Source organism: Mesocricetus auratus, unplaced genomic scaffold (assembly GCF_017639785.1).
Source record: "Mesocricetus auratus isolate SY011 unplaced genomic scaffold, BCM_Maur_2.0 Super-Scaffold_100001, whole genome shotgun sequence".
NCBI classification, from domain to species: Eukaryota; Metazoa; Chordata; class Mammalia; order Rodentia; family Cricetidae; genus Mesocricetus; species Mesocricetus auratus.
The window spans coordinates 10589701-10617022 of NW_024429187.1; the positions used below are offsets into that span (position 1 = coordinate 10589701).

Sequence of the window (27322 nt, forward strand, 5' to 3'; positions counted from 1 at the left end):
AACCTTGAACTGGCTAATACAGACTGTAAGAAAGAAGACTTGTAGGTAAAATTGATTCAAAATTAGACACCAGGGGCTGGAGAAATGGCTTAGCAATTAAGTGCATTTTCTGTTCTTGAAGAGGACCCAGATTTGAGACCCAGAGCATAAGGAGGTTTACAACCTTCCTTAACTACTGTTCCTGGGTGTACTCTCTTCTGGCCTCCTTAGGAACTAGGCATGCAAGTGATATACAGACATTAATTCAGACAAAACACCCATATACATAAAATAAATTAAAATTTTAAATTAGACTCTAAAACATAATAGCTGAGAAAGATTGGAAAAGGTCCTTAGCCTTTCTAGGCCTCCATTTTCCCACTGAGATAGGAATAATGGAAACCACATTAAAATGTTTATCTGTAAAGCAAAAAAAAAGAGAGCAAACCTAAGCTATAGGCCAAGTTTTCACAATTAATAAGAAGTCTCTGTGACATTATTTGGGAGCTGGCTGGTGGGACAGAGAAAAAGACTCCTTACAAAACAGCCTCTACCAAGAGGTAGAGGATTGTATCCAACATGAATGGCCCTTGAACATGGAAGAAACGTTAAAGTGTAATCTCTCCTCTATCATAATGTCATAACTTGGAAACTCGGCTAGCAATGGCGAGTTTTGAAGATGGGTGTAGATTTGTTCTTTTACCAGTGTATCTTATTCTTACAGAAAGACATGGAGTTATTCTATGTACGACACAGCTATTGATGGGTCTTCGGCATTATACTGTTATCTGCAGGGCACATGCTGTCAGCTTTAAGGAAGAGAGGGAATAAATCCCAGAATTACACCACGGAATTGCTTCTACAGTAAGCCTACAGTGTTCTCTCTGTAGGAATGACAGGTCTCTGGATGTCCTTGGCCAGTCCAACACTTTGTCCTCTTTGTCTACATTCTTAAGAGCGACAAGCTACATTCTCACTACTGGAGGAAATGGCCACAGCAACATAACCTATTTTATTTTTCCTCCTAGGACAATATGCCTGATAACCTTTTATCTTGGTAGTTCAAGTGGTACTTACATAAGGCATATAAACCCAGGGCCGAACATTTTGGGGTCTCTCAGGTGCAGGTTATAATGTGGCTGTGTACCAGTAAGACTCCTCATTACTTTCAGTGATGTAGTGAAGGAGCTTCCTGTTTCCCTTAACTTATCTTCTAGTAGCTGGTTGATGCCAAATGTCATCATCCCAGCTTCCAGAACTTCTGTACTGTCTCATATGAAATAATAGGCAAATCATCCTGTGTTAGAAAAGTTTTTACTGCTAGTAAATTTACTGCCACAAAATCAATTAATTTGGATAAACCAGAACAGATATATATGCAAAAACAGAACTGAGAAATGTTCAGTATAGCTCAATAGTACTCTATAATGTAAGATAGTGTAATTCCAGCTCTAGAAGTTATGGGAGATATCATTGTGTAAATATGTTTCTCTTATTTGTTAACAAATGAAGCACTGTTGGCCAATAGGGAAGCAAAAAGGTGGGAATAGAAGAGGTGGAGGATTCTGGGAAACAGAGGCAGAGTGAGTTACCATGTAGGACACAAGAGAAGTAACGGGTCTGGACCCTTTCTCCAGTAAGAGAAGCACATGGAAATACTTAGATTATTAGAAATGGGTTAATAATTTAGACAGAGCCAGCCAATAAGAAGCCATAGCTAATGGCCAAAGCCTTATAATTGATATAGCGCCTGTGTGTTTCTTTGGGGCTGAGAAGGGCAGCAGAACTTAACTGGGCCAAGACAGCTCATATTTCATAGAAGTTTGTCTTCAAACTCTACCTGACATTGGCAGAGATGTTTCCTCTTCCCACTACATATCTTTAAGGGATGTAATTGGTACTTGATAATTTTCAAATGAGTTTTATAATTCAGGTCCTATATTTAAGAGCAGATTCTATCAAATTAAGAAAATCAGGCTTGGAGAGGTCATTTATTTGATTTATGTATGAAGAAGAAAGCTAAGCAGATTGTGAACACAGTGCTCTTTCTTTAAACTATTCAGTTCTGGGCAGAAAGTAAAAGAAACAAGTGTTCATGCTGGTCCAGGTCTACTGCTACATAAGATCTGTGTTTATAAAGTCAGTCTTGCTGACTCTTCTCCTCAGCACTCCATAATTTGAAACAAATTCTCTCAGAGCAATCTTTTCATTCTTCCTGAGGGAGTTCTCCTTTTTCTCCCTTTTCTTTCTTCCTTTTTCTTTGTGTAAGTGTGAGCGTGTTCATGTGGAATGAATTCATGTATATGTACGTGGGAGACAGAAGACAACCACAGGCATAATTCCTCAATATTTGTACTTTTTTTTAACAGGAACTCTCACCTGCCTGGAATTCACCAAGGAGGCAAGGCTGACTTGCTGGTAAGCACCAAGTATCTGCCTGACTCTGTCTCCCTACATTGGGAGTGTAGTTATGTGTCACCATGCCTAGTTTCTACATAGGCCTGAGGACTGAACTCAGGTCCTCATGCTTCCAAGGCAAGTACTATACTGATCAAGATAACTCCCTAATCCCCTTAAGAAATTTTTCTTTCTTTTGTTTAATAATCTTATTTAACTAAAATATTCTTTCTCTCTTCCTCTACTAGCAGTCATTTTCCAAGTTTCATGAGTTTTGGTTTAGTTTTTTGTTTTAACCAAGGCTGTATGTGTAGCCACTGGGTTAGAACTGACGGTTGGTGCTTGGGTAATGTCATCAGCGTCTGCATGACTGAAGGTCATTAAGGCCATCTTTTCCCTTGTCCTGGACACTTTTCATAATGATTACATTTCTAACTTTAGGAAGCAAGAGCTCCAATCTGGAACTGTAGACCATTTGGCCACCCTAACATTCTAGATAGTTCTAAAGTCAGGGAAGTCTAATTATTTTTAAACAATTAATTCTAAATTTGACTTGTAAACTTATGGTTTTAACATTTCCCCACAACCTCCACACCAGTATCTACTGCTGTCAAACTCCAAAATGATTGTGGTGGTTTGAATAGGAATGGCCCTCATAAACTCATAGATTTAAATGCTTGACCACCAGATACTGGCACTAACAGGAGAGGTAGCCTTGTTGGAGAAAGTGTATCGATGAGCACGGGCTTTGAGGTTTCAGAAGCTCCAGTCAGACCCAATGTCACTCTCTTCCTGCCCATCTGGATGTAGAACTCTTGGATCCCTCTTTAGAACCATATCTCCCTTTTGCCCCCTTTTGTCCCATCATGGTGATAATGGACTGAACCTCTGAACCTGTAAGCCAGTCCCAATTAGTGTTTTCCTTTCTAAGAGTGGCAGTGGTCATGGTGTCTCTTCACAGCAATAGAAATCCTAAGACAGTAATCAAAGGCAGACTTCGAGAAGTAGTGTTTACAGTAGTGTCTGTGTTTATCACATATGGTTCAAAACCACCTGTAACTCCAGTTCCAGAGGACCCAACACCTTCTTCTGGCCTCCAAGAATACCAGGTACACAAGTGGTGAACAATGTGCATGAGGGCAAAACATCGATACACACAAAACGAAACAAAAATTTAAAGTAATTGAAACATCTTAAAGGTGGGGGAAGAGGTATAGTATAGGAGACACCAGCCAGCCTCGAGGAAGTAAGACATGTAGAAAATGAGGTAACATTTTTTAATGTAAGAGCTAGCTAGTAATAAGCTTGAGCCGTTAGCCAACCATTTATAATTAATACCAAGTCTCTGAGATATTATTTAAAAATGGCTGTAGGGCTGTGTGGGGAAGAAAGCCTCCAGTTATACTATAGACCAGGATTAGAGGAGTTTTATGGTATGTGTAAACATCTGGGTCTAATCCTTCATACCAGTAGTTTAGAATAGCCCTTAAAGACAAACATGCACATACATATAGAGACAGAAACACACACAGAGAGAGACACACACAGGTCTCAGAATGATTTTTTTATCTTAGAAAGTAGGGGTACCATTACCCTTTCAGATGAAATACACTGACGTATAAACAATTTGCATAACGTCCAAAGTGACACATTCAGTGTGCGCCCAGCAAAGGTTAGGAGCCAGGGGACCTGGGCTCCTCGGAATAAGGTGAGAACTGAAGGATAAGTTGAGGAGGGTTGGGTTCCATAATTCATGCACCACTACAGGTAAAAACTTTCCAGGGCTGAGTCTGAGGCCTCCCCCTCTTTCACACTTAGGCAGGGAGTCTTCTCCATGTGACTAAGGTAAATGACCTCGCAATAGGCTGACTTAGAGAGGAACCTGTGAGGGATTTGCAGAGACTGGGCCCAGTGCTCAGGTTCTGGGTTAATACAAGTTCACACTTGTGATGCAAAGATGCCTTTGGAACTGAGAGTGACAAGCATCTCTACAACACTGAAAACCACCAAAAAAGCTTACAGAATGGACATTTTCTTACAAATCAAGGATTGTAGTACTGCCAAAGCCTGAAGCAAATATTTGTCTGACTAGGTCATAAAGTCATCTTTGCATATTAATCTACAGAGCACTTCTGTTGGAGAACTGGTTCCTACTGTGACCCCCTGACCTTTTGTCGGGAACCCCTTGGGGCTGAGCACTGGATTAGCCCCTGACCTCAGACTAAGTTCCAGCACAGTACAATATACACCTAAAACATTTAAAATTTCATCCTCCTTTAAGAACCTCTACATCAGTGACTCTCAACCTTCCTAAGGCTGTGACACTTTAACACAGTTCCTCATCTTCTGTTGACCCCGAACATAAAATTATTTCATTTACTACTTCATAACTATAATTTTCCCATTGTTATGAATCATAGTTTAGATATCTGATATGCAGAATATCTGATACACTACCCACATGAAAGTGTCATTTGACCCTTAAAGGCACAGTGACACACAGATTGAGAACCACTGCTCTAAATAATTCTTATTAAGTTTCCTAGATGAATTACCCTGGTTAGACATCCTAATTATAAAAATCAACTTCTTTAAGGAAGGAATTAACAACACATTGGGAAAAATGGCTTTGGTATTGGGAAATTTCTTGTAAGCTGAGAAATGTTACAAGGACTTTCAACGCTTGCTTAAAAGACTCCCATGTATATATACATGCACACATGCAAACACATGCAAGCAGTTCATACCTTGATCTTGGAGAAGCATCTCACCCCATGAGTTGCAGACCTTTTCTCAGGTTCTGCCATGTTCTTCTGGTTGTTTCCAGATGTCTGTGCTTTAAATGTCTTACTGCTGTCTTTGCAAGAAAACAGACAGTTGTTAATTATATTATTTACTGAATAGTAACAAGTCATTTAAAAAAAACTCTCAGGACTGGGCTGCATCTTTTTAAAAATATTTTTAATATTTTAAACATAATTCTTTATTGATTCTTTGGGAATTTCGCATCATGTAACCCAATCCCACACACCTTCCAGTCACTCCATATCTGCCCCTTAACCCTGAAGTGTGCCCCAAAAAAATTAATTTTAAAAAGGCCTCGATTCATCTTTCCGACACCTCTTCATTCATCCTAGTGACATCAGGAGCTGTGGCGTGTCACGTCGTGTACTCTTCTGTCCAATCAGCTCGACCCACAAAATGCTCATTTTTTGGGGGTTTTAATTTTTGTTTTATTTTGCTTTTAATTTTTATTTATTCTTTGTGCCTTTCACAGCATGCCTCCTGACCCCATCCTCCTCCCTCCCCATCCCAAGATAAAATATAAGAGAAAAAGGACGGGGGGAAGAATGTAGAAATCTCATCATGGAAGCTGCAGGGTGACACAGTGAGTCCTGCAGTAAAACCCTCTGTCCGTGTATTTAATCACTGGTCTGGCTCGAGGCCTCTGGCCTCTGCTGCACCAATGATGATGCCCCCCCCTCTGAGACGCTTCCTGGACATCCATTGCTGCCCTGTGTCCTTGAGATCCTGCAGCCTTGGATCCGCAGGACTGACACGCCCCCAACCCACCTCCCTCATGCTCCAGCAGATCACAGACTGGGCGGATATTGGGATGGGCCACCACGTGACCCTTGTTATGGACCTGGGTAGTCGCAGGGTTGGGTCAGCCTGCCACCTCTCCCCTGCCTTCATCACCACCTGAAAAGGGGAAAGAGAGGAGGGGCTTGGCTGAAGGAGGTGGCTTCATTGCCGCTCGAGACAATGTTCATTAATTCTAATGAGACATGGGTCTTGTTCAAGGCCCCTGGCACACCATCATCGTGGGGCCCTCACTGAAACTTATCTCCAATGTCCCGCTGCTGCCTGAGTCATGGGTAACCTGCCTTTATTGTTGCACGGGACCAGTCCCTTCATGCACTCCAGCAGGTCATAGATGGGTAGATGTTAGGGTAAGGCCAACCCAAAGCCCAGAATGTGGGTCTAGGTGGTAGCTGAGCTGGCTGGTCCTGGCCCTTGAAACCACTCCCCTCGGGTAAGAGGCAGAGCCAGCTCTCCCATGCCCATGGTGAAGGGTGGGGACATCTCTCCCAAGTGTGGGAAAGCAGCTCTCTTTTGGGGGTGTGGGACCAGCTCTCCTGCTGCAGTGTCCAGACATGGGCAGGGACAACTGTCTCAGGGTCAGTGAGGTGCAGGTCGGCTCAGCAGGGTCCTTGGATTTCAACAGGAATCGTTCCTTATTAACTCCTGTGGTAATGCAGGCCATGGGCATCATCATAAACCCCAGCTTCCGCAGCAACACAGACCAGACATGCCCTCAGCAGCCATTCAGGACTGGACATCACTATGGCCTCAGCAACCACAAGGACCTCTGACAAAAACATAGTCTCAAGTGGATATCCATACCACAGGCATCTATATAGCCTTTGGTTGCACCATAGGCCATGAACATCACAGACCCTGACTACGGTAGGACCACACACCCAGACATGGTTCCTGGCAGCAGCCTAGACTCAGAAGTCACCATGACCCCAGGTGGCAGCACAGGCAACTCTGATCAGCATGGCCACCACGACAGAGTGGCTCTCAGACACCAACATGGCGCCAGGTGGTGTCTCAGACCCCTGGTATCGGCATGGCCTTTGATGGTCAGGGGCCACGACATCAACCCAGACCCTGGCTGCAGAAGGGCCACAGAGGGCTGGGGTGTCTTACTCGGGGTTTCTATGCTGGAATAAGATACCAGGACCAAAGGAAAATTAGTGGGGAAAGGTTTTCTTTTAGCTCACAGTTCTGTATCACAGTTCATCTCTAATGGAAGTCAGGGCGGGAACTCATGGCAGCAACCTGGATGCAGGAGCAGATGCAAAGGCCACACAGGTATGGTGTTAACTGCTTTGCACCTCACGGCTCGCTCATCCTACTTTCCTATACAACCCAGGATTGCTTGCCAGCATGGAAAATGCACCACAGGCTAGACCCTCAGTCAATCTCCTGGGACATTTTCTCAGTTGAGGTTCCCTCTTCCCAAATGACCCTAGCCTGTGTCAAGCTGATATAAAACTTTCCCACTCGGCTGTGGAGATGGTTCAGTGGGTCACATGCCTGACTCCTAAACTTGAGGACCTCAGTTAGAACTCTCAGTAAAACCTGGGTTTCTGTGCACCTGCCTTTAATCCGACTCTGGGAGGATCCAGACATCAGGATGACCACAGTGTGCCAACCTGACACTCTATCCAAGTGAACAACTGACAAGTTCAGTGAGGACACTCCATTATAAAACGAAGGTGGAGCACTCTAGAGGAAGACATTCAGTATTGATTTCTGGCTCTCATGATACGCACACCTGTATGTGTACACATGCACTTACACACATACTTGTGTTTAACACAAATCCATGCATAGATATTCACTGCACACACACACACACACACACACCACTTGAAAAGGAACAACTTAAATATTATAAAATTATCTAGAAAGGTTTTTTTATTCTGACTGACCTTAACAATAATGCCATAGGAGATTTGGTTAATTTGAATTTTGTTGAAAAAGCCAGTGCAAAACTGTACTTGGTCTTTGGCCATATCAGTCTTGTTAGGCTCTGACCTTAAGCTAATGACAATGTGGTTAAAATAAATCCTTTCAATTCTTTAGCAAAGCAAATGAGACCCAAGTGATGCCCTTTGAACTCACTTGAAGGTTGCTGCCTTTAAGAACATGAATATATCTGTTATGTTTATTCTAAACCTCACTGAGCCCATGAAGGCTGCTGGACCAGGCTTCCTTCTTGAAGTCTTTGCATTCCAAGACTTCCCTGGAATCTCAAGAAGAAAAACAATTTCTGGGGCACTGTTGATTCACAGAAACCTTGGAGACACAAATTTTTAATTAAGAAAGCAACCTAAGTAAAAACAACAACTTTGGGCTGTAAAAACGTAGGGTTTAAGAAAAAAACAGACACCTAAACAGAGATCAATATGTGGCTATTTATGACCTACATTATGTATGGATGAATATGTCCCTATCTGTAAAGGTACATGTAGGTATGAGAATTTATATACACTGCAGAAAGGTGACTTGAGTTCCATTCAACAGTACTAGCCTTGTCAACCTATTTTGTGTCTTGAAAGCAGGCTATTTTTTGTCACCACCAAAATATTTTAATTTCACATTTATTCTAGAAAATCTTTTTCAACATATTTGTATGATTTCTCAGCAATATCCAGAGCACTAATTTATGAAAATCCTGTGAAAAACATCCAGAATGGATCTAAGTTTATATGACATCTAAAACATTTTCCAAAGTTCCAAGTCCTAGTAGTCACTGAGTGTTTACATATGACTGTAGTTCTCTTTACTACCTTGCAGTGCAATAAATACTTAATGAACATCTACTATGTGTTCACTCACTGCATGAAGCACCAAGACTGAACAAAGAACAAGAAAAGCATGCTGTCCTCTGGAGAAGTGAAGTTGTTTGAGATGCTGCAGTCACCACTGGAAGCTGCTTGGACCCAGATCCCTAGGAACCTATGCTTCTCCTGGGAATGATACACTTTCCAGTAAATAAATATAAATAAATAAAGACGCACTGGGATAGAATGGGGCCATGTAGGCTGAGGTACAGCTTCGTTATTGTGGAAATAGGAAAGAAAATTCATAGGATATGGATGAAAATTATGGGGACTGTCGTGGTAATTATGAACAGACATCGGACTGAAACCCCAGACTCAAGACTCCCACATAAAACTTCAAGTTCATTGAACTCCACAGGGCAGCTGATATTAGTTGTGGAAAGAATGGGAGGAGGGGGTGGTTCCAACAGAGAGGAGGCTGTGATTTAAATCTCCACCAGACAAAAGTGACACATCAACCTCTCAGCTCTCCTCACCTGCTTCTCCATTCCTCATCCTCACTGAAATCTCACCAGCCTTTCCTTTCTTCTCTTTCTCCTTGTGCGTTCCTGAGCCCAGGACGGTCTCCCTACCTAACACTAAGAGAACTTACTCCTCTCTCAGATCAAAGTTGTCTTCACTTTCTTTATATCTGTTTTTCATTTTTCAGCCAAGAGAAACTGGAGTTAGCATCCAGATCCTCTGATGGCTCTTTCCGTGCACGCTAAGTAATCATCCGGGTTGTTTTTAAAACCATCTTGAAGATTCCTTTCAGAACACTTTTGCTGTGTCAGAGAAGTTTTAGAAACAAGTGTTTTGGCTATAAATAAAGCATACAATGACAAGCACTCAAAAGCAGATTCAATGTTAATAAACTAACCCCCATCTTCCTCTAATGTGCCAATGTATCCTGTAAAAAATATAACTTTTCAGAGGCAAAACAACATCTCTTTCATTGATTCAACAAAACCTATGCATACTAGCTCCTGTCACATTCCCCTGTTGAGCACTTTGAATCTAAATGAGAAATGTGCACAGAGTCAGTGGCAGCCACATGAACAGTGTCCTTTTGTTAGCACAGCATTGTTTAAACAATGGCTTCTGCTCCCAGGATCACACAGGATCACAACCAAATCCATGTCAGTCATCACTGCTAATGAAAACAGGATGCTACACTTTTATTAAACAGACAACACAATCTCTCTTTAGCATCCGCACGAAAACAGGGAACACACCACACTCATTCTCAAGCAAAAGAGTCCACAACTCAACCGTTTTGCACTGTTTGTGTTACTGTAAAGATGTTTGTTTGATGGAATGTCTGCTCTCTCAGACATTTTAAGAATACAGTGCAGAGTCCAAAGGCCGTGTGTATACTTGGGATGGGTACTGATCTGCTGCCCAAGGCTCAATAGATTCCCTGACTCCCATAGAACAATGTGAGGTGCACTCTCACCCCGAACTCTTGGGGAAGGGTCTAGGCCCTGCCCTATATGAAATGACAGACTATGCACACCCCCATGGAGGGCCTCACCCTCCCTGGGGAAATGAGGGGATAACGGGGGGGGGCTCGGGAGGAAGGGAGGGAATGGGAGAGGGACCTGGAACTGACTTGTGAAGCAACCTTGTTTCTTATCTAAATTTAAACTGGAAAATAAAATTTAAAAAAAAAGAAGCAAAAAAAAAAAAAGAATACAGTGCAGAACTGTTAAGCGGGTGGGTGAGCATACTACAAAGCAGATCTCTAGAACAGCGGCTACTTTGCAGTACTGGCACTCGATACACACTGAGCTGCAACCCTGGAGGGGGGTTGCTTTGGTTGATGGTCCTAACCGCATCACAATCACAGGAGCATCACAATCACAAGAGACCACAACTCTGTACAAGGTGAATAAACACACTCACTCATGCTCGGTACCCACCCAGTTTGTGACTATCAGAAAATGCAAGCTGTTCATCCCACCTCACTCTGTGCTATTGAATCAATGAAGCAAAGGCTTTGCTTTACCATGGCCGAGCAAATAGTACATACATGAAGAAGCCGTTAGGAGATGGTCCTCTCCCTGGTGAGGGAAAAAAGAGTCACAGCAGCAAAAGCCTTATGAAAGGCACATTGTTCTGGAATCCTCATGTTGTCTCTGACTGATAGAGGCAGCCTATTGGGTGTTGTCCAGTTGAAATGCTTTCAACCAATACCAAGCTAGGAAAGGGTACAGAGAATCAACAATGACTTCTTGTTTGATTCCCAGCGAACCATCTAACTTTGACAGCTTTTTCCAGTCAGAAATCAAAGGATACAAGATGGATTCTGCCTGTTAAGTCTGATATACATACGATCGATTTTAGTTCCTACATTCAAGGTACCTGAAATGTGCCACTCTAGAGAAAACTTAACCAGATATCAAGAGTATTACTCATTAGTGTGGTTGTACCGTGAACAAGACCGGAACATGAACAAAACCTTCACCAGCAATCTAGACCATTTGTGACTTCGGATGTGTCCTAAGTCCAGACTGAGAAGCAGAACTGGACATTTAAAACATGAGCTCTGCCTTTAACGCAGCCACCTGTGAATGTCATCGGTGTCACTTCCTGTACCACACACAGCTAGAGAACGAAGAGATGATTGCAGGAGATCCAGTTCCCACCTTTGAGACACTCACTTTGACCTAGGTCTCTCCAGGCAGCTTTAAGCTCTCTAATGCCCAGTGCTGTTGAGCCCTGTGCCTTCTGGTTAAAGCAGGAATCAGGCGGAGCCAGCGTGGAGCAGGCTCACTCTGGATACACAGGAGCCAGCGTGGACACGCAGGCTCGCTCACTCTGGATACACAGGAGCCAGCGTGGAGCAGGCTCACTCTTGGTGCACAGTGGCTTCGATGTTTGCCCTGCTTCTGCAGCAATGCCAACCCCTCATCCTTGCCAGCAACAACTGTCAGGTTGGCTCAGCCAGGACTAGAGCAGCTGGCATGCTGCTTCCCGTTGGTGACAGCCCCCCCCGCCCGTCCGCAAGTCCCCACTGCGCTCCACTGCATCCTGAACCGCACCCCGTTCTACACGGAAGCATTCATTCTCTGCAGCTGCCCCCGTCCCTGAGAAAAGCTCGCCTTGCTCCGCTCAAACACTGGGTATTCTCAGAGAGCAGTACCATGGGGGTTGCAATGTCTTCAGACTGTCTCAGTCATGTCCTTCCTTTTATCTGCACAGGCGTAGCTTGAGGGACAAAGGTAGGCATCTCTACTTAATCTCATGGAAGGAAATAGCTGAACTCCTTTTTCCTCACAGAAGGAAGAGTTTACCTTTTCCCAATGTACCCCACATATCTGGAATAACAAAATCCCAGGACTTCCCCCCTATTCAGCTTCTGTGCACATTTTCTCATTCACGTAGTAAAAAAGGAGGACACAGTTGAAGAGTGTCAGGTGTGAGACATCATTCCGATTTTAATCACTGGTGAGCTGACTGGTCTATATGTGCTTTTAGCCTGTTTATATTGAAAGAGGGAGATCTTTATGTCTACCATGTAAGGCTGTTATGAAGACTGAATAAAACAGTCACCCTGTAATTGAGTATTATTAATTCATTTCACAAATATTTATTAAGCCTTTACTAAATTCCCAGCACAGGAGCGGGTGTTGGGGACCTGAAGACAAATGGCTTGTGCTTGCTCTTAAAAAATCTCAGTAGCTACTGGAAGAGACAGACCATGAAGTGGCAATGGGTAGCTATTGCCATGATGCAGTCAATATCAGAGGGAAAAGAGGGTTAATGGAAACGATTCCCCTGCCTGTGTCATTTGGGTGCAGCATAATAGTTTCAACACCTTACGCATTAAAATAAGCACAAGTCTGAGGATCTGTTTGCAAACCATCTGCACGCTTTTGAACAGGCCATTCAGTTTCTCATCTACAAATGAAAGCATTGTCTATTGTTCTCAAAGTACAGGTAAGAAGACAGAGTTCGTGACTGATACCAGAAGAATTTCATGTGGGGAAACAGTCACAAAGACACAGTTAGAGTCGGGAAAAAAAATTAAGGACTGTAAATTTGACTCTTTTACAAAAATACTATACACTTCTGAGCCAGGCTGACATCGAATCTTCGATATTCTTAATTACTATCTAACTACTTTTATTTCACTCAGCACATCTGTTAAGTCCCCTCGTTTCAGTTTAATTAGACAGCCCAAGGCCATCCTAAGTTTCTACCCAGAGCCGTTGAATAACTCACAAGTGCCTTCAGTCACCGTTCAAAACGCCCTACTGACTGCAATTGTTTGATGTCAGTGCAGTGTGACTCAGATTTCTGTGTGGGAGACGGAAAACAAAATATTTGTGTAAACCTGACAAAGGGAACAGCTTGTGACTCTGGATAAACGCAGGGGGTAATCGGGCTGGGCTCATCAGAAGTGAGCCTGTGTATAACTTGTCATCCGCATCATGATTCGGATCATTAGACAACTTTCCGTGTTTATTTGTGGTCATGTGCCTCTGTGTTTACACTTCTAATGGGCTATTAGATCAAGAGGGAGGCATGAGGAACACTGATGGGAAGGCTGAACCCACTGAGCTTGAGAAAAACGACTTGATAAATTATTTTCTCCTGACCATCAAATTTGATTTCTTATTCAAAATTTTATCTGGTACCTCATTTTGTGGTCTTATTGCTCAGAAATCAGTTTCTGAAAGAAATTAGTAATGAAAATTGTAATATACCTAGGCATTCATACTTCAAGAAATATCTGCAAATACATACACAAAAAAACACTCTAACCTCAAATTTAAAGAAAATGAATGTTATAAAAGTTTATTCCTTTAAAAAAAACCATTCTATTTGTGTCTGGGTTACCTCACTCAGGATGGTTTCCTCTAGTGCCAACCATTTGCCTGCAAATTTCAAGATTCCGTTGTTGTTTTCCGCTGAGTAGTACTCCACTGTGTAAATGTACCACATTTTCTCTATCCACTCATCAGTTGTGGGGCATCTAGGTTGCTTCCAGGATCTAGCTATTACATATAATGCTGCAATGAACATAGTGGAACAGACATCCTTGTTGTGTGAATGGGTGTCTTTTGGGTATATGCCTAAGAGTGGAATTGCTAGGTCTTGTGGTAGTATGTACTCACTCATATATGGATTTTAGGCATGGATCAGGGGAGTGTCAACATAAAATCCCAGTGCCAATGAGTATGAGAAACAGGGAGGTTCCCAAGAGTGATGCATGATACCCTAGAGAAGTGGAATGAGGCAAGATCTCCTGAGCAGATTGGGAACATCAGGGGAGGGGAGAGGGAGCCAGGAAAAAGAGAGGGGGATAAGAAGATGTGAGAAGAAGGTATGGGGGAGCAGGAAGGTTGAGTTGAGGTAAGAATAGAGGAGAGCAGAATGAGAGATTGAGTCATTATAGGCTTGAGGAGACAGCTGACACTAGTGAGATCTCCAGAAATCTACAAGGATAACACCAACTGGCAAACTAAGCAATAGTGGAGAGACTATATTAATTGCCCCTCCTTGACGGTAAAGTTGATGAATACCTTATATTCCATCCTAGAACCTTCATCCAGGTACTGATAGAAGCAGAGACAGATACTCACAGCTAAACACTGAACTGCACTCCTGGAACCCAGTGACAGAGATGGAGGATTGATGAGCAAAGGGGTCAAGACCATGATGGTGAAACCCACAAAGACAGCTGACCGGATAAGGCGGAGCTCTTGAATCCAGACTGATGCCTGAAAGGTGACTGATCCAGACTTCATGAATGTAGTCTCACTGAAGAGGCCACAGAAATCACTGGGGCCTTGGGTAGTAGATCATTGTTTATCATGGCTTATGACTGATCTTTGGGAGCCCATTACAAATAGAGGGATGCTCTCTCAGCCTGGACACATGGGGAAGGGCTCCTGCCCTAGATGAAATGACAGACTTTGCAGATCCCCCCAAGGAGGGCCTCACCCTCCCTGGGGAATGATGTGGGGATTTGGTGGGGGGTTGGGGAACCTGGTGGAGGGACAAGGGAGGAGGGGTGGGAGAGGGAGCTGGGATTGACATGTGAAGATCCATGTTAATTTAAATTTAAAAAATGTCAAAAAACAAAAAAAAACATTCTGTCTTTGGATATGGAATTTGAAACATCATCACACCAGCTTTTTCTGATTTCATCAAGTTAACATACAGAATAAATGCCAAGTTATAACGTGCCATCTTTGAATTCATTTAAAGGTCATTTTTCATCCACACAATATTAATGAACTATTAAAAGTTTATATCATGCATTAAGTGACATCATATGTAAGAAAGAAGACATTTGTTTGTAGTGAATATTGCCAGACATCATAATAAACTTCACACATTATCTACACATTAGCCTAAATAAAACACTTTAGGTAGAGCCATTTGTTTCAAAGCAATCATGCTAGAAGTTAATGATATGTAAATAATACCTTTGGGTGTCAACTTAGATAAAGAAGAAAGAGCAAAGGTCAAACCTAAAGCCTGCTTTCTCGGCAGCCCTGGTAACTGACATATAGAATAAAGAAGGGAGAGAGGTACAAGGAAGAAATTTATATTTTGATATAAAGAGTGCTCCACCGTCAGGTGGGTATGACCAGTGATAATGAGACATGAATCACACGGTTGACTGTCCACATAGTATGTGATCATGTCACCCCAGTGCAGAAATATGGGCCACTGGATCAGAAACGGGGAGGAAACTTAGCTCCCCTGCTGCATCTGGATTTGGAGCCTCTGTTGTTTTAAGCTTTTAAATTTGAATTATTATTGGTGTGGGTATGTGTATGTTTTCAGTGTATGAACGCAAGCACAAGTGTGCCATGGAACAGCATTGGAGGTCACAGGACAAATATTAGGAACCTGTTCTTTCTTTCCATTGAATGAGTTTTGGAAACCAAAATGAGGTTCCTGGGCTCAGTGATGAGTGTCTTTACCTACTGAGTCATCTGACTAACTCGAAACCTTTTCATCCCACCACATCCTTATATTGCTGCCTCATGTGACTGACTGCTTCTCTCGTGTCTCCTTAAAATAATTACAACACTAATTACTCCTAGTCCTGTGGTTATTTCTCCCTGCTCTGAGAACTAACCACACTTACTATCTCCTACCCACAGTATCCACAGCAAGGTTCTGTGTGTAAGCAGGTGATCAACAAAAATTCATCTGGAATGCCTATAGTCATTGAATAGCTCCATAAAATTTTACTCTTTTCTGTTAAGAAGCTTCTGTTTCTCAACTTCAACATCTAACAAACTTCAGACTACTTCAAAATTAACTTTTAAATATAAGGGAGCAGTTCTAGATCGAGGATTATCTTCCATAAACACACCACTGCATACCACTCATTTCAGAAAACCGAAGAGCCTATCTATTTCTCATTTCAGGGAAAATCAAGAAGTCTATGAAGGTGAGATTACAAAGAACTAAGGTGACGGTAATATAGCATGACAAATCTGATTCCAGTTGCTGTTGTTTTGTAACTTTGGTCTAGTTACAAAAAATACATCTAAGAGAGTGACTAATAATAATAAGAACCAAGGAGACTCTTACGTTTGTTGTCTTGGCAATTTTCCTCAACAAGAAGCCAGAGGGCATGAATGATTTGAGTTCAATTGTCCTTGGAATGGGTGAAGGATACTCTTTTTAACATGATTGAAGTTCTAGGATCCCTTTGGAATAATCACAGTTGTAGGGGGTGTTCAAAGAAGAGTATATTTACATAAGGGCCTGGAAGAATGGAGAATATTCCCTCAGGTTCTCTAAGGGCAGCTGTGTTCTTTTGCTAGACTTCCACAATTACATAGGATAAAGGATTCTCATTATCATAAAAATCCATGAACCAACATCCCTGGATTACCTCTAATCCTTGAAACACCATGAGCAGTGTACCTGCTCATTTTCATCCTCTTGGCATTCTGGTCTTCAGAATCCTGCCAGAATTATGTTATGTTCTGCTTAAAGCATTCTAGGCCTTCTCCGGAATGAATCTCCAAACTCTTCCACCTTCACACAAACCAGTCCCAAAGGAGTGAGGTCATTTACTCCTGTGTTTCACAGCAATGACCATTCACGTGTGATTGTGAAAGTGGATCATACATGCTCCAGTTCACACACATGCAAGTTAGAGGATATTGCTGGGAAGTCAATTCTCTCCTTCTACCACATCTGACTAGATTCTGTCCATGGCTGAGAAACTGAGTAGCAGTGAACTAAAGGGAAATGGGTTCATCTCTTGGGCAGAGGAAATCTCCCGATAGCACAGTGTTCAGGCTGTAACATGGCTACTGCTTACTGCTCTCATTCAGATCTCCAGAAAAAAAAAAAAAAGAGGAGGAACTCCAGAATGGAAGTTTGGTGAAGGAAGTGTGTAATAAAGTTCAAAGGGGAAGACAACGAGACACAACTGGTGGAAGGATGTGGATTAAAAGTTTTATGCTTGTGTATCACGTTGGCAAGTAGACCTATGATGGTTGGTACCGATTGCCACTTTCACAGATCTAGAATCCCCTAAGAAATTTATTTCTAGGCATGTCTGTGAAGGAGTAGAGTTAACTGCATAGAGAAAACCAACCCCCAAGTGCAGCACCATTCAGTGGTCTAGGGTTCTAAATGGAATAATAATAAGAGAGCTAACTGAGTGCCACCATCCATCTCTCTCTGCTTTCTGAATGCAGATGCAATAGTGCCTGCCATGATACCTTCCCTAAAACTAGAAGTCAAAGTAAGATTTTCGTTCCTTCAGTTGACCTTTTTATATATTGAGTTGAAATTGTTCAAAACGTTTTAAAAGTTGCTATTCATCAACACACATATTTGCTGAATGCTGTGTATATTAGAGCTCAATATAGTTATCATTAGTAGAATATGATAAAACCATGTGACAGAAACCCGTGTGACTATTTGAAATTAAATGACAAAAATGCAGAAAGATGCACATGATAAATCATATGGAAAGAAATTTGCTGAACTGTAAAAAAAATCCCATAAACCTTATTTTGAGATGCAACCTTGTATTATGTTCCTCTTATGAAGCCTTCTTAGCATTCCAGAAGCATCTCTCCTGCTGTGGTATTTGCAGCATGGCGTCACCAATATGGTTTCCAAATACTGGGCTCAAATGTATATCTGTCTGTAATTCCATCAGGAATGTCCATGTGGCTATTATATTAGTATATTTTCTTCATCTTTGGACTTGTGAGTGTGTGTGTGTATGTGGTTTATGCATGAATGCATGCATTTGAGTGTGTGCTCACACATGAATATGCATGCCTGTGTGTGTGCACGTGTGTGTGTGTGTGTGTGTGTGTGCATGAAATCAAAGTGACCTAGAAAAATCAAAGCAATCAGGGCACCATGGACTGACTGCCCAGGTAGAATGAAAACACTAAACATGGGCACCATGGAGATTAAAAATAGAAGTGAGTGACAAATCAGTGAGCCCAACTGATTTTCTACTCTGAGAATACGGATGAGGGATGCTTACGAAGAAGTTAATGGAGAGCACGAGAGGCGCACAAGAAGTATTTAGCAGTATTTAGCATACTTTAGCGTGTAATTTCTCATAATAGTTACCATGGTGGGAAACACATAGTATCAGAGCTCAAGGCAGCCAATCACTTCACACCCTCAGTCAGAAACAGGAAGAGACAGAGATTGCCACTCAGCTCTCTTCCTCCTGTTCTACTCTGTTCAGGACTGTAGTGATACATTATTTATGATTTATTAAAACTTGCCTGAGGATTCAAAAAGCAAAATCAGCAACTACTCTTAGAAGCCAGGCACACACCTTTAATCTCAGCAGCCAGAAGCTAGGAGGTGGTGATGCACACCTTTAATCCTAGGACTCAGGATTGAGAGATAGATGGATCTCTGTGAGTCTAAGGCCAACCAGATCTACACAAGAGTGAATCAGTCTAAAAGAGAAGTATGGCTCACACCTTTAATCCCAACATTAGGGAAGTATATAAGACAGAAGCAAGGTATGAAAGAGGCATTTCTTCTCCAACCACACTGAGGAGAGGTTACAGTCTGAGGCTTGGTGAGAGCTCATGGAGACAGGATCGGCCCAGACAGCCTGAGGTAGGGATAATAAGCTAGTGTCCAGCTGCTTTGCTTTTCTGATATTCAGCTTGAACCCCAATATCAATCTCTGGGTCATTTATTTTTCATGTTACACAGGACTACAGGCAATGGTATGGAGTTGCCCACCTTCTGGATGGGTCTTTGCTGAGTTAACAGCTGTGGAGACTCACTTCTGTGGCTACATTTGAGTTTCTACATGTTTACAGGTGAACAAACATGAATTATAGTATGAGCACGACAAGGAAATGGTCCAAGTTGCATCTGGTCTAAGCTGTCTTCCATGAATCAATGGTTTCTGGAAAGCTGCAAGCAAGTAGCCTAGTAGCCTTCCCGTTAGAGACATTGTTAATGCTGGCAGAGCCACATAGAATTCACTTGTGCAACCTAGCTGAGAATAACAATGCTATGAATGGAGAAATGTATCAACAAAGACCAAGGCATACACCCAAAATAAGGGAAACAGGTCCAACACAAATGGCAGTGCTTGGCTGCTGTGGAGGCCAAATGCAAAATCAAATAACAGCGGAGGACTCCTATGAAACGTTTAAACGAGCTGTTTCTACTAACAGTTTGTGGAGAGCTACCTGCTTTCTTCAACTTTGAGGCTGAATAGAATTATTATCAGTAGACCAAACAGCTACAGTATCATTTCTAGCTCACCAAGAAAATTTTGAAGCAACTTCCTAGAGGATATTTTAAGAGTTTGGGTTTTCTTTATTATTATTTTAACTAAGTGTATCTGTGTGTGTGTGTGTGTGTGTGTGTGTGTGTGTGTGTGTCTGCATGAGGGCATGTGCATGGGAATACAGGTGCCCACAGAGGTCGGAGGTGACAAATCTGGGGTTGCAGATACAGGCATTTGTGAACCTCTCTCTCAACACAGGAACTGAACTGGGATCTTCTGGAGGAACCCTGGGTCCTTTTAATCACTGGAGCCGTCTCTTTAGCCGCCCTGAAAGATGCTACCACATAATGTAGACAGACACGGGTTAAGTACAAACGCAGCCTGTCTGAGTTCATCTAATCTCCACGTTCTCAGGACATTAGCTGAGTCACCGGAAGTCTTGATTCACACAATAAAAGAAAGAATCGCGGTGCTAATTGGCTATGGTCAAAGGATTCATTTCCCCTGAGGCTTTTGCAAAAGACCCATTTAATTATGACTCATCAATACTGGTTAATATAATTTTTTTACTAAATGGACAGTAATTAGGCTCTTGTGGAAATGCATCTTTTTTTCAGTCTCATCTCCACGAGACCTGAAGGGCCTTCATTAGACAACTTAGCAAACAGATGTAATTTATTCAGACTCCTTTTCTTTGGCGTCCCATTGGACCTGCCGTTACGCAGTTACCGCTTCCTTTCCTCTGATGACGGTGTTTGTGCACCCAGTGCAATTTTCAGTACACCAACGCTGAGACACCACCTTAAGGTGGCTCGTTTCCTATACATCTCTGTATGAGGTCGTTGAGGACTATCGGTTAGAAATGCGATTCAGTATGTGAGAGTGTAGGGGCATATGCACACAACCCCGGAAGAGGAGAAGGTGAAACAGGAACGATCTGGTGCGTCCTTGCCATAAACGTCCGGCAAGTTCCAAGCAATGATAGAGACTGTCTCAAAGGAGACAGTTCAGTCCCTCTAAGGATGGGTGTCTGCTGGCATTGTCCTTGGACCTCTACACATATGTATGCACTCAAAGCCACACTTAGACATGCGCGTGCGCGCGCGCACGTACACACACACATACACACACACACACACACACACACACACACACACGCACGCACGCACGCAAACCCCGTGCACCTTTGTACAATGGAGGAGCTTCTGTCACACTCCTGATAAATCGTTGGTTTTCTCTTTGGTGTTCCCCACTTCCTTATAAATGGCTTCTGTTGTCTTTTTAAAGTATATATTGTTCCTTGAGAATTTCATGCATGTTAACAATGTGCTTTGATCAAATCCATCCTCCTCCTCCCCTCCAACTCCTCCAGACTGTTCCCCCACCTCATGTACTCTCTTCTAAATTCCTATAATCCTTTGAAAACCCACTGGGTCCATTACGTACTTTTTACAAAATAGTTCTTACAGTGGTGTTACAAACTATTTCCAAGTGTCCATAGCATTGGGATAATGGTTATAACCCCCCCATTTCTCTAACATTCTCTTTGCATATAAACACACTTTTTCCCTTAAACTGTCTTCAAAAATGTCACTTCCTTACTGTTATACTTAATTGTTGAAAATATCACTTATATTTCACACAAAATGGAAACTCCAAACTTCCACTTCCCCTGACACACCATTAACCCCACAAAGGCACTCAGTATGTGCTCTGCTAATATTTACCCAAGTGTTAATATGATGACAGCCCACCTGCTCTGGCTGCCTGGGAAGCACTTTCCATCTATAAGATGGAAATTAATGACAGCCTCCCTGGTAACAGAGCTAAGAAAGGCGAGGGGTATATAAAAGCCAGCCTGCCAGTTGCCGAGCCGTGCATGCAGAATTGGGCTGTGGTTCCCGAAGCTTCTGGCTGTCAAAGGCATTTCTGATATTGCTGACACTGATCACTGAAAGGTAAAGAACATCCTGTGCTTGGGAAGATGTTATTTACTAAAAGAAAAGCAATCTTTGTGTTACCTGTAGGAATTACTTCAAGAAGAGAGTATAAAGAATAGTATGTTGCATTAGAAAATTTCAGTGTTGATTTAGGAATGAAATTGAACATTTTGTTGTTTCAAAGTTGACAAGCATCTGCAAAAATTAACAGAAGTCCTTGTTAAATAAAACTTAAAATGTCTTTGGAGATTCTAATTAATAATTGCTTCCATCAGAACTGAAGGAGGGAGCTTGACTTCAATGTTTTCTCTTCTCAGGGAACTCGAGAAGCGATGCACATCTCAAAGCTGCCAGCTGCTCTCCTCATCTTCTCTGTGGCACTAAACCACTTGAAGGCTACACCTGTCAGAAGGTTGGTAACCTGAAAATCCCTACTTCTTTTGAAAAGTGTGGGGAAATTAGAATTCAGCACTGCTTTGTAACTAACAGCCTTTGTATTGATAAATTTCTAAGCAAATACTGCCATGAGAAATATTTGAAGCTTAAAGGTTTCCCTAATTGTGCATTCTCTGAGGACAAGGTCAGTGACTGGGGATTGACTGGTAGAACTTCTAACAGATGGGCATGGGTAGCAACATTTGTCTGGAAACTTGTAGACCCTACAGGGCAAAGCCAGAGTAAGATGCCAGAAAAACTGACAGGTAGATATTCACACTGTTTGATCCCAATACTGAAAGAAACTGAGGGAATTAAACACAACATTGCTTTTTATATCACGTGGAATTTTGGTGCATATTTAAACAGCTTATTTTTCCTCTTCAGAGGGGTTTGGAAGCATCCAAACTTCTACACCTCCTTCTAGATTTGAAACTATAAGAGAGGAAGCAAATAAAAGGTTTTAAGAAGCTAAATTTCCGAAGGAGTTAAAAAGCCATTTGCTATTTTAAAGTCATTCCATGAAGTGTCTATACAGAGTTATAAGAAGTTATTCTACACAAGATGACTCCGAGCCTCTGTGAATGTAAATTAGTAATACCTGGAATATTGTCAATGTATAAAACTGTACATGTACACCATCATGATTTCTGAGGAAGGCTTATTGGAAATATCAAAGAAAACTAAATGGGGGTTTGAGGAAATCTAAGGCAGTTTAAGGCAGCTGGCAAAATAGTAGTAATTACAAGCTTCAGATAGAAACCAGTAAAAAGAAGTGTATTCTCCATCTGTTTAAAAGATTCCTGAGGCCAAATCCATGAATCGGATTTAAGCAATATAATGAGAATTTCTGCCTAAATCAGTTTTGCTCCAGATACTATTAGGAGACCAAACTTGGGCACAAAGAAGGAATTTTACCTTTGAAAAGGAGTATAATTTAAGTCTTAGGAGAATTATCATCATTCTTTTTTCTCTGGGGTATTTGTTCTTGGGTGAAATCTTTGTCAATGTGCATGCAGATATTTCTACAGCACCAGCTGTGATTAATACCAGGAATCATCAAAAATTAGTTTTTGTCATCTCAAAACTCACTGAGTTTCACCCAGTGTTCTCTGAACTAACTGTAATTTTCAACTGGCTCTTTTAATTTTCAATTAGCTAAAAATAACTGCAAAACCAATATAAAATCTCTAATAAGCAGAACAATTGAACCATGATGGAAATTTAACAGCATTGCCTAATGTGTCTGCCAGTATCTTGATTTTTTTTCCTCCCAGTACATATGGAGATTGGTCAGCACCGCTATTGAGTGTGTCTGTGGATGCTTACATCCTAGTTAACTTTACTCTAAAATAGAATGAATCACACCATTACTGTCTGTCACATTATTTTCCTAATTTCTCACAATCATTTATGTTGTTCACACTCACAAGACATCCTTAAAAATATTTTAATGTATTTACTAACAACAGTAGCCTTCTAGATGATGGGAGATGTATACATACACATACTCATACCTAGGTTGATCACTAGGAGCTCAGAGTAGTAGCAAATACCTCTACATGTGAATGTTGATGTAGACAAGTCACTAAGAAAAAAAATACCTAAAGTGGAGATAGCATATCTTGCACTGGCGACGTCATCTTTACCTGCATTCTAAGGATTATTTTGAGTAGTCTTGGGCATGTTTTCATCATCTTTAGACGGAAGGTTTCTTAGGGGTAGCAATAGTGCATCTATGACACAAGCTTAAGTGTTTTTGGCATCTTTCATGAGGAGTGGTGGCCCTCTCAGCAAACTGAATAAGCTAATGTTTCAGTTAGAATATCTTAAGGTGCTGTAATTGCCCTATAATCAACTCTGAAAGTCCAGTCTCACAACCAGCCTGTGAAGAACTCTACAGTCTGCTTCCATCACTGCCAACAACATCTTCAGAGATTGCCCTTCACTGATAGATCATGTTCCCTCCTGTCTTAGATCTATCAGTTTTCAGGTTCACAGACTAACTTCTTCTAACCCCAGCTGTTTTCTAGGAAAAGTCATCTTTATTTAAAATTTACTGTCTGGGTTTTTGGAAGACTGGCAAAAGTCTTTAAAGCACTAGGGTCCTTTCTTTAAAAATACAGTGTCCGTGTATGCTTTGCCCTCAAAGAACAGGTAGCATCCTTGAGATGAATACAGAACAAAAATGCAGATGGCACTGTGAGTGGTGACACTCACTGCAGTAGAGAGACAGGAGGATTAAAAAGTGGGAATTTGCTTCAACAAATTGAAAAGGTGAAGACAAACTTCTGGGTCCCACACTGGGCTTCTGACTGTTTTCTTTATTGTGTATTTACATAAAACAAACAGCCAGGTCACTTGATGCTGACAGAAGAGTTTTCTGTAATTGGGGGAAATATAGTAGTAACAAGGCAAAGTAATTTTAAAAGTTCATGTAAAACATTTCGGCTTAGGATACCTCTGCACAGAGGCAATGATGACTCAACACTCCCACCTAGAAGGTCCTCAGAAGACACGTTCATCGCTCTTAGTCCCCAGTCATGTGTCACAGGCATGGTCCTGAGAACTATTTTAGCCCCATAACTCTTGATTTCCACTTCACGTGTATCTAAATTTTAATAATAACTTGATTTCTCTGGAACTGAAAACTAAGACACTTCCCATCGTGTTCTAAAGATCAACACAGTAGGCAGCATTACTATTCCATATCCATTTGAACTATCGTTCTAAAAGCACATTGATAAAGTTTATTTCTGAAGTATATGTCAAAGCCCCAAGTCTTAAAAGTTTGATTCCTAGCACGGTACTTGTAGGAGGTAGTAGAGACTGGGGGGTGGGGAGAGAGAGAGAGAGAGAGAGAGAGAGAGAGAGAGAGAGAGAGAGAGAGAGAGAGAGAGAGAGAGAAGACTGGGGGTTTTGGGTCAATGAACTTGTACCTTCAAAAGAGGTTTGGGAACATACTTTATTTTTCTCCCTCTTAGTTTCCTCTTAGTTTGCTTGCTGGTTGCCATGCAATTACCAGCTTGCCTAACCTCACAATTACCTACTGTGATACATGTTGTTAGCATCCAAAATAATAAGACCCAATGACTCTGGGCTGAGTCCTCAGGATTTCTAGCCCAAATTTCTTTCCTGTTTTCAAGTTGATTTGTTTCAGGTATTCTTACACACACAGAAAACTGACCAACAGAGGCATGAGACATTCTTAGGGTATAGAATCGGAAAAAATAAATGTGTTAAATAGAGGTGTAAATCCAGGTGTGGTAGTACATATCTGTAACCCCAACACTTGGGAGAAGTAGGACAATCACAAGTTGGAAGCCAGCCTGGGTTGCATGGCTAGGTCCAGAAATAAAGAATAAATGAATGCATCAAAATTCAAATAAGTTCTAAAGCACAGTTATAATTTTTGAGTTGTTGCTAGTGGCGTCATTCCATTGTTCAGGTAAAAACGTGGTGATCTTAGTACCCTCGATATAGAAATACCCCAGTTGTCACAGTTAGTGTAACGTTAAATGTTTTGAAAAACAGAGATCTACGTATTCATGTCAAGGATGGCCATGGAGCAGCAGGTGCTGGCACAGTAATCAGTCCACTTGTCCTGTGACTCTATAGCAGCTTTTAGATGTTCTTTTAATCACCTAATATCTGCCTTTTGTTTTTTGTTTTTGTTTGTTTGTTTGTTTGTTTTGAGACAGTGTTTCTCTGTGTAGCTTTGGATGTTCTAGAGTTCACTCTGTAGAGCAGGCTGGCCTTGAACTCACAGAGATCAGCCTGCCTCTGACTTCCTAGTACTGGTATTAAAGGTGCACACCACCACTGCCTGGCCTTATCAGTCTTTTTAATGTTTCTATTCTGTTTATTGTAGTAAAAACATTCCATGTGAAATCTGCTTTCACATTTTAGCGTGCAAAATTTCATACTGCTGACAGACTGCTGACAGTGATCTTGAGGACACATTCACCTTGCTGCCTATTGCTTAGTAACCAGCTATTTGCCTCTGCCCATTACCTAGTGAACAAGATTCCACTATTTGATTCACAAATGTGACTGGGGTTTCTCATATGTATTCACTCAACATGTAACTTCCTGTGCCTGACTTACCTCACTTTGCACAATGTCTTCAGCGTTTCATATTGCAGGATTCCCTTATGGAATCTTTCTCTTGATATTTTCACTGAGTAATCTCAAGAAACACACCAAAATACTGTTTAATTTTTGTCAAAAAGATAGAAGAAATGAATGCACCTTTGGAATCTCCACATAACCCAGGCTAGATATAAATCATACACTCCAAATCCTTTATATATAACAGAAAGCATGTCCACCAAGACTCAGAGTAATACAAGATAAAGAGTTCCTTATTATAAGAACATGTGCCAAATATCCAAAGAGACCGCTCCTTGTGTTGTGAACTGCGATGCTGACCACAGTGGAAGGTGGTGTATGATTTTTTTTTTTTTTGTGGTCAAAAACTGATTCTTCTACATGTTCTAGGTATCAGGACTTGGAACAACGTCCTGAGTGGCTTCTGTAAAAATACTCCCATCTCTTACTGCATGAAGTAGTGGGGATGATATGGCTGACTCTCAACCTGGTGCTTCTCTCTTATTTGTTCAGTGGCACCAACCATCAGATGGACAAACGGAAGTGCAACACGGCCACGTGTGCCACACAGCGCCTGGCCAACTTTTTGGTCCATTCGAACAACAACCTTGGTCCCGTCCTCTCACCAACCAACGTGGGATCGAACACGTACGGCAAGAGGAGTGCTGCGGAGATTCCAGACGGGGATTCTTTGGATCTCTTCCTCCTTTAGAGTCGGCATACTTCTTCATCTCTTGTTATTTTGTGTGTAAATACTCTGGCACTTTCACGAATTATTTAACAGTGCCTTTTTCATTTCTACTTGTGAGTGCACTGCAACGTGTTCCATGCTTTCTGGCTCTGTGTGTGTAAAATCCTCATCCTAAGAATGGTTTTTAAACTGAGGGCTGATCAAGATCAGGCTGAAGACCATGTCTCTTGACACAACATGTTCTTGAAATACTGAAAATTTTCTTTTTTTTTTTAATCTTATAACTTTGTGATTCAAGTCTAACAATAAAGGAGACTCCTGGAGCATGAAACTTGACAAGTCGCTAACTGCTAATAGTAGAGTTCTGATTCTGGGCATTGGAAAGCCTAATATTCTAGGTTCCTGCTCAGATGCCATTTCAAAATAAATTAGCAAAATTGAAGCCGGATATTTGATCACACTGTGAACCCTGAGATTTCATTTACTGGAAAAACCTGTTTCTAGTTGTTGTGTGGCCCAGCCTCGTCACACACCTTTGATCCAAGAGCTTTCTTCTTATAGTAAACAGGATTAAATAAAGTCAACCATAGGTCAAGAGGTGGTACAAGCACCCAGATGACAGGAAGTGAACATAAGGAAAAAACCATAGAGA

The 27322-nt window shown here is 41.6% G+C and overlaps 2 protein-coding genes across 14 annotated transcripts in view; one reads left to right on the top strand and one right to left on the bottom strand.

Annotated features, from left to right (window-relative positions):
* Positions 1 to 27322, bottom strand: part of LOC101831756 (solute carrier organic anion transporter family member 1A5) — a 107160-nt gene that overhangs the window by 65363 nt on the left and 14475 nt on the right. For 6 of the 13 annotated variants that reach the window (XR_005876597.1, XM_040743518.1, XM_040743513.1 and 3 more), the window contains one exon: positions 5124 to 5229. Coding sequence is in view for 12 of the 13 variants with exons in the window: in XM_040743518.1 (XP_040599452.1) it covers positions 5124 to 5229 (106 nt within the window). In the remaining variant the exon portion in view is untranslated. Of the gene's footprint in view, positions 1 to 5123; positions 5234 to 10806; positions 10950 to 27322 lie in introns of those variants that run through there. The other 7 variants (XM_040743514.1, XM_040743519.1, XM_040743525.1 and 4 more) reach the window with 4 other exon arrangements.
* Iapp (islet amyloid polypeptide) lies at positions 21371 to 27001 on the top strand. Its single transcript, NM_001281574.1, is given in 3 exon segments — positions 21371 to 21452; positions 21752 to 21846; positions 26493 to 27001. Coding segments are annotated over 2 exon segments (279 nt in total). The 5' UTR covers positions 21371 to 21452; positions 21752 to 21766; the 3' UTR covers positions 26692 to 27001.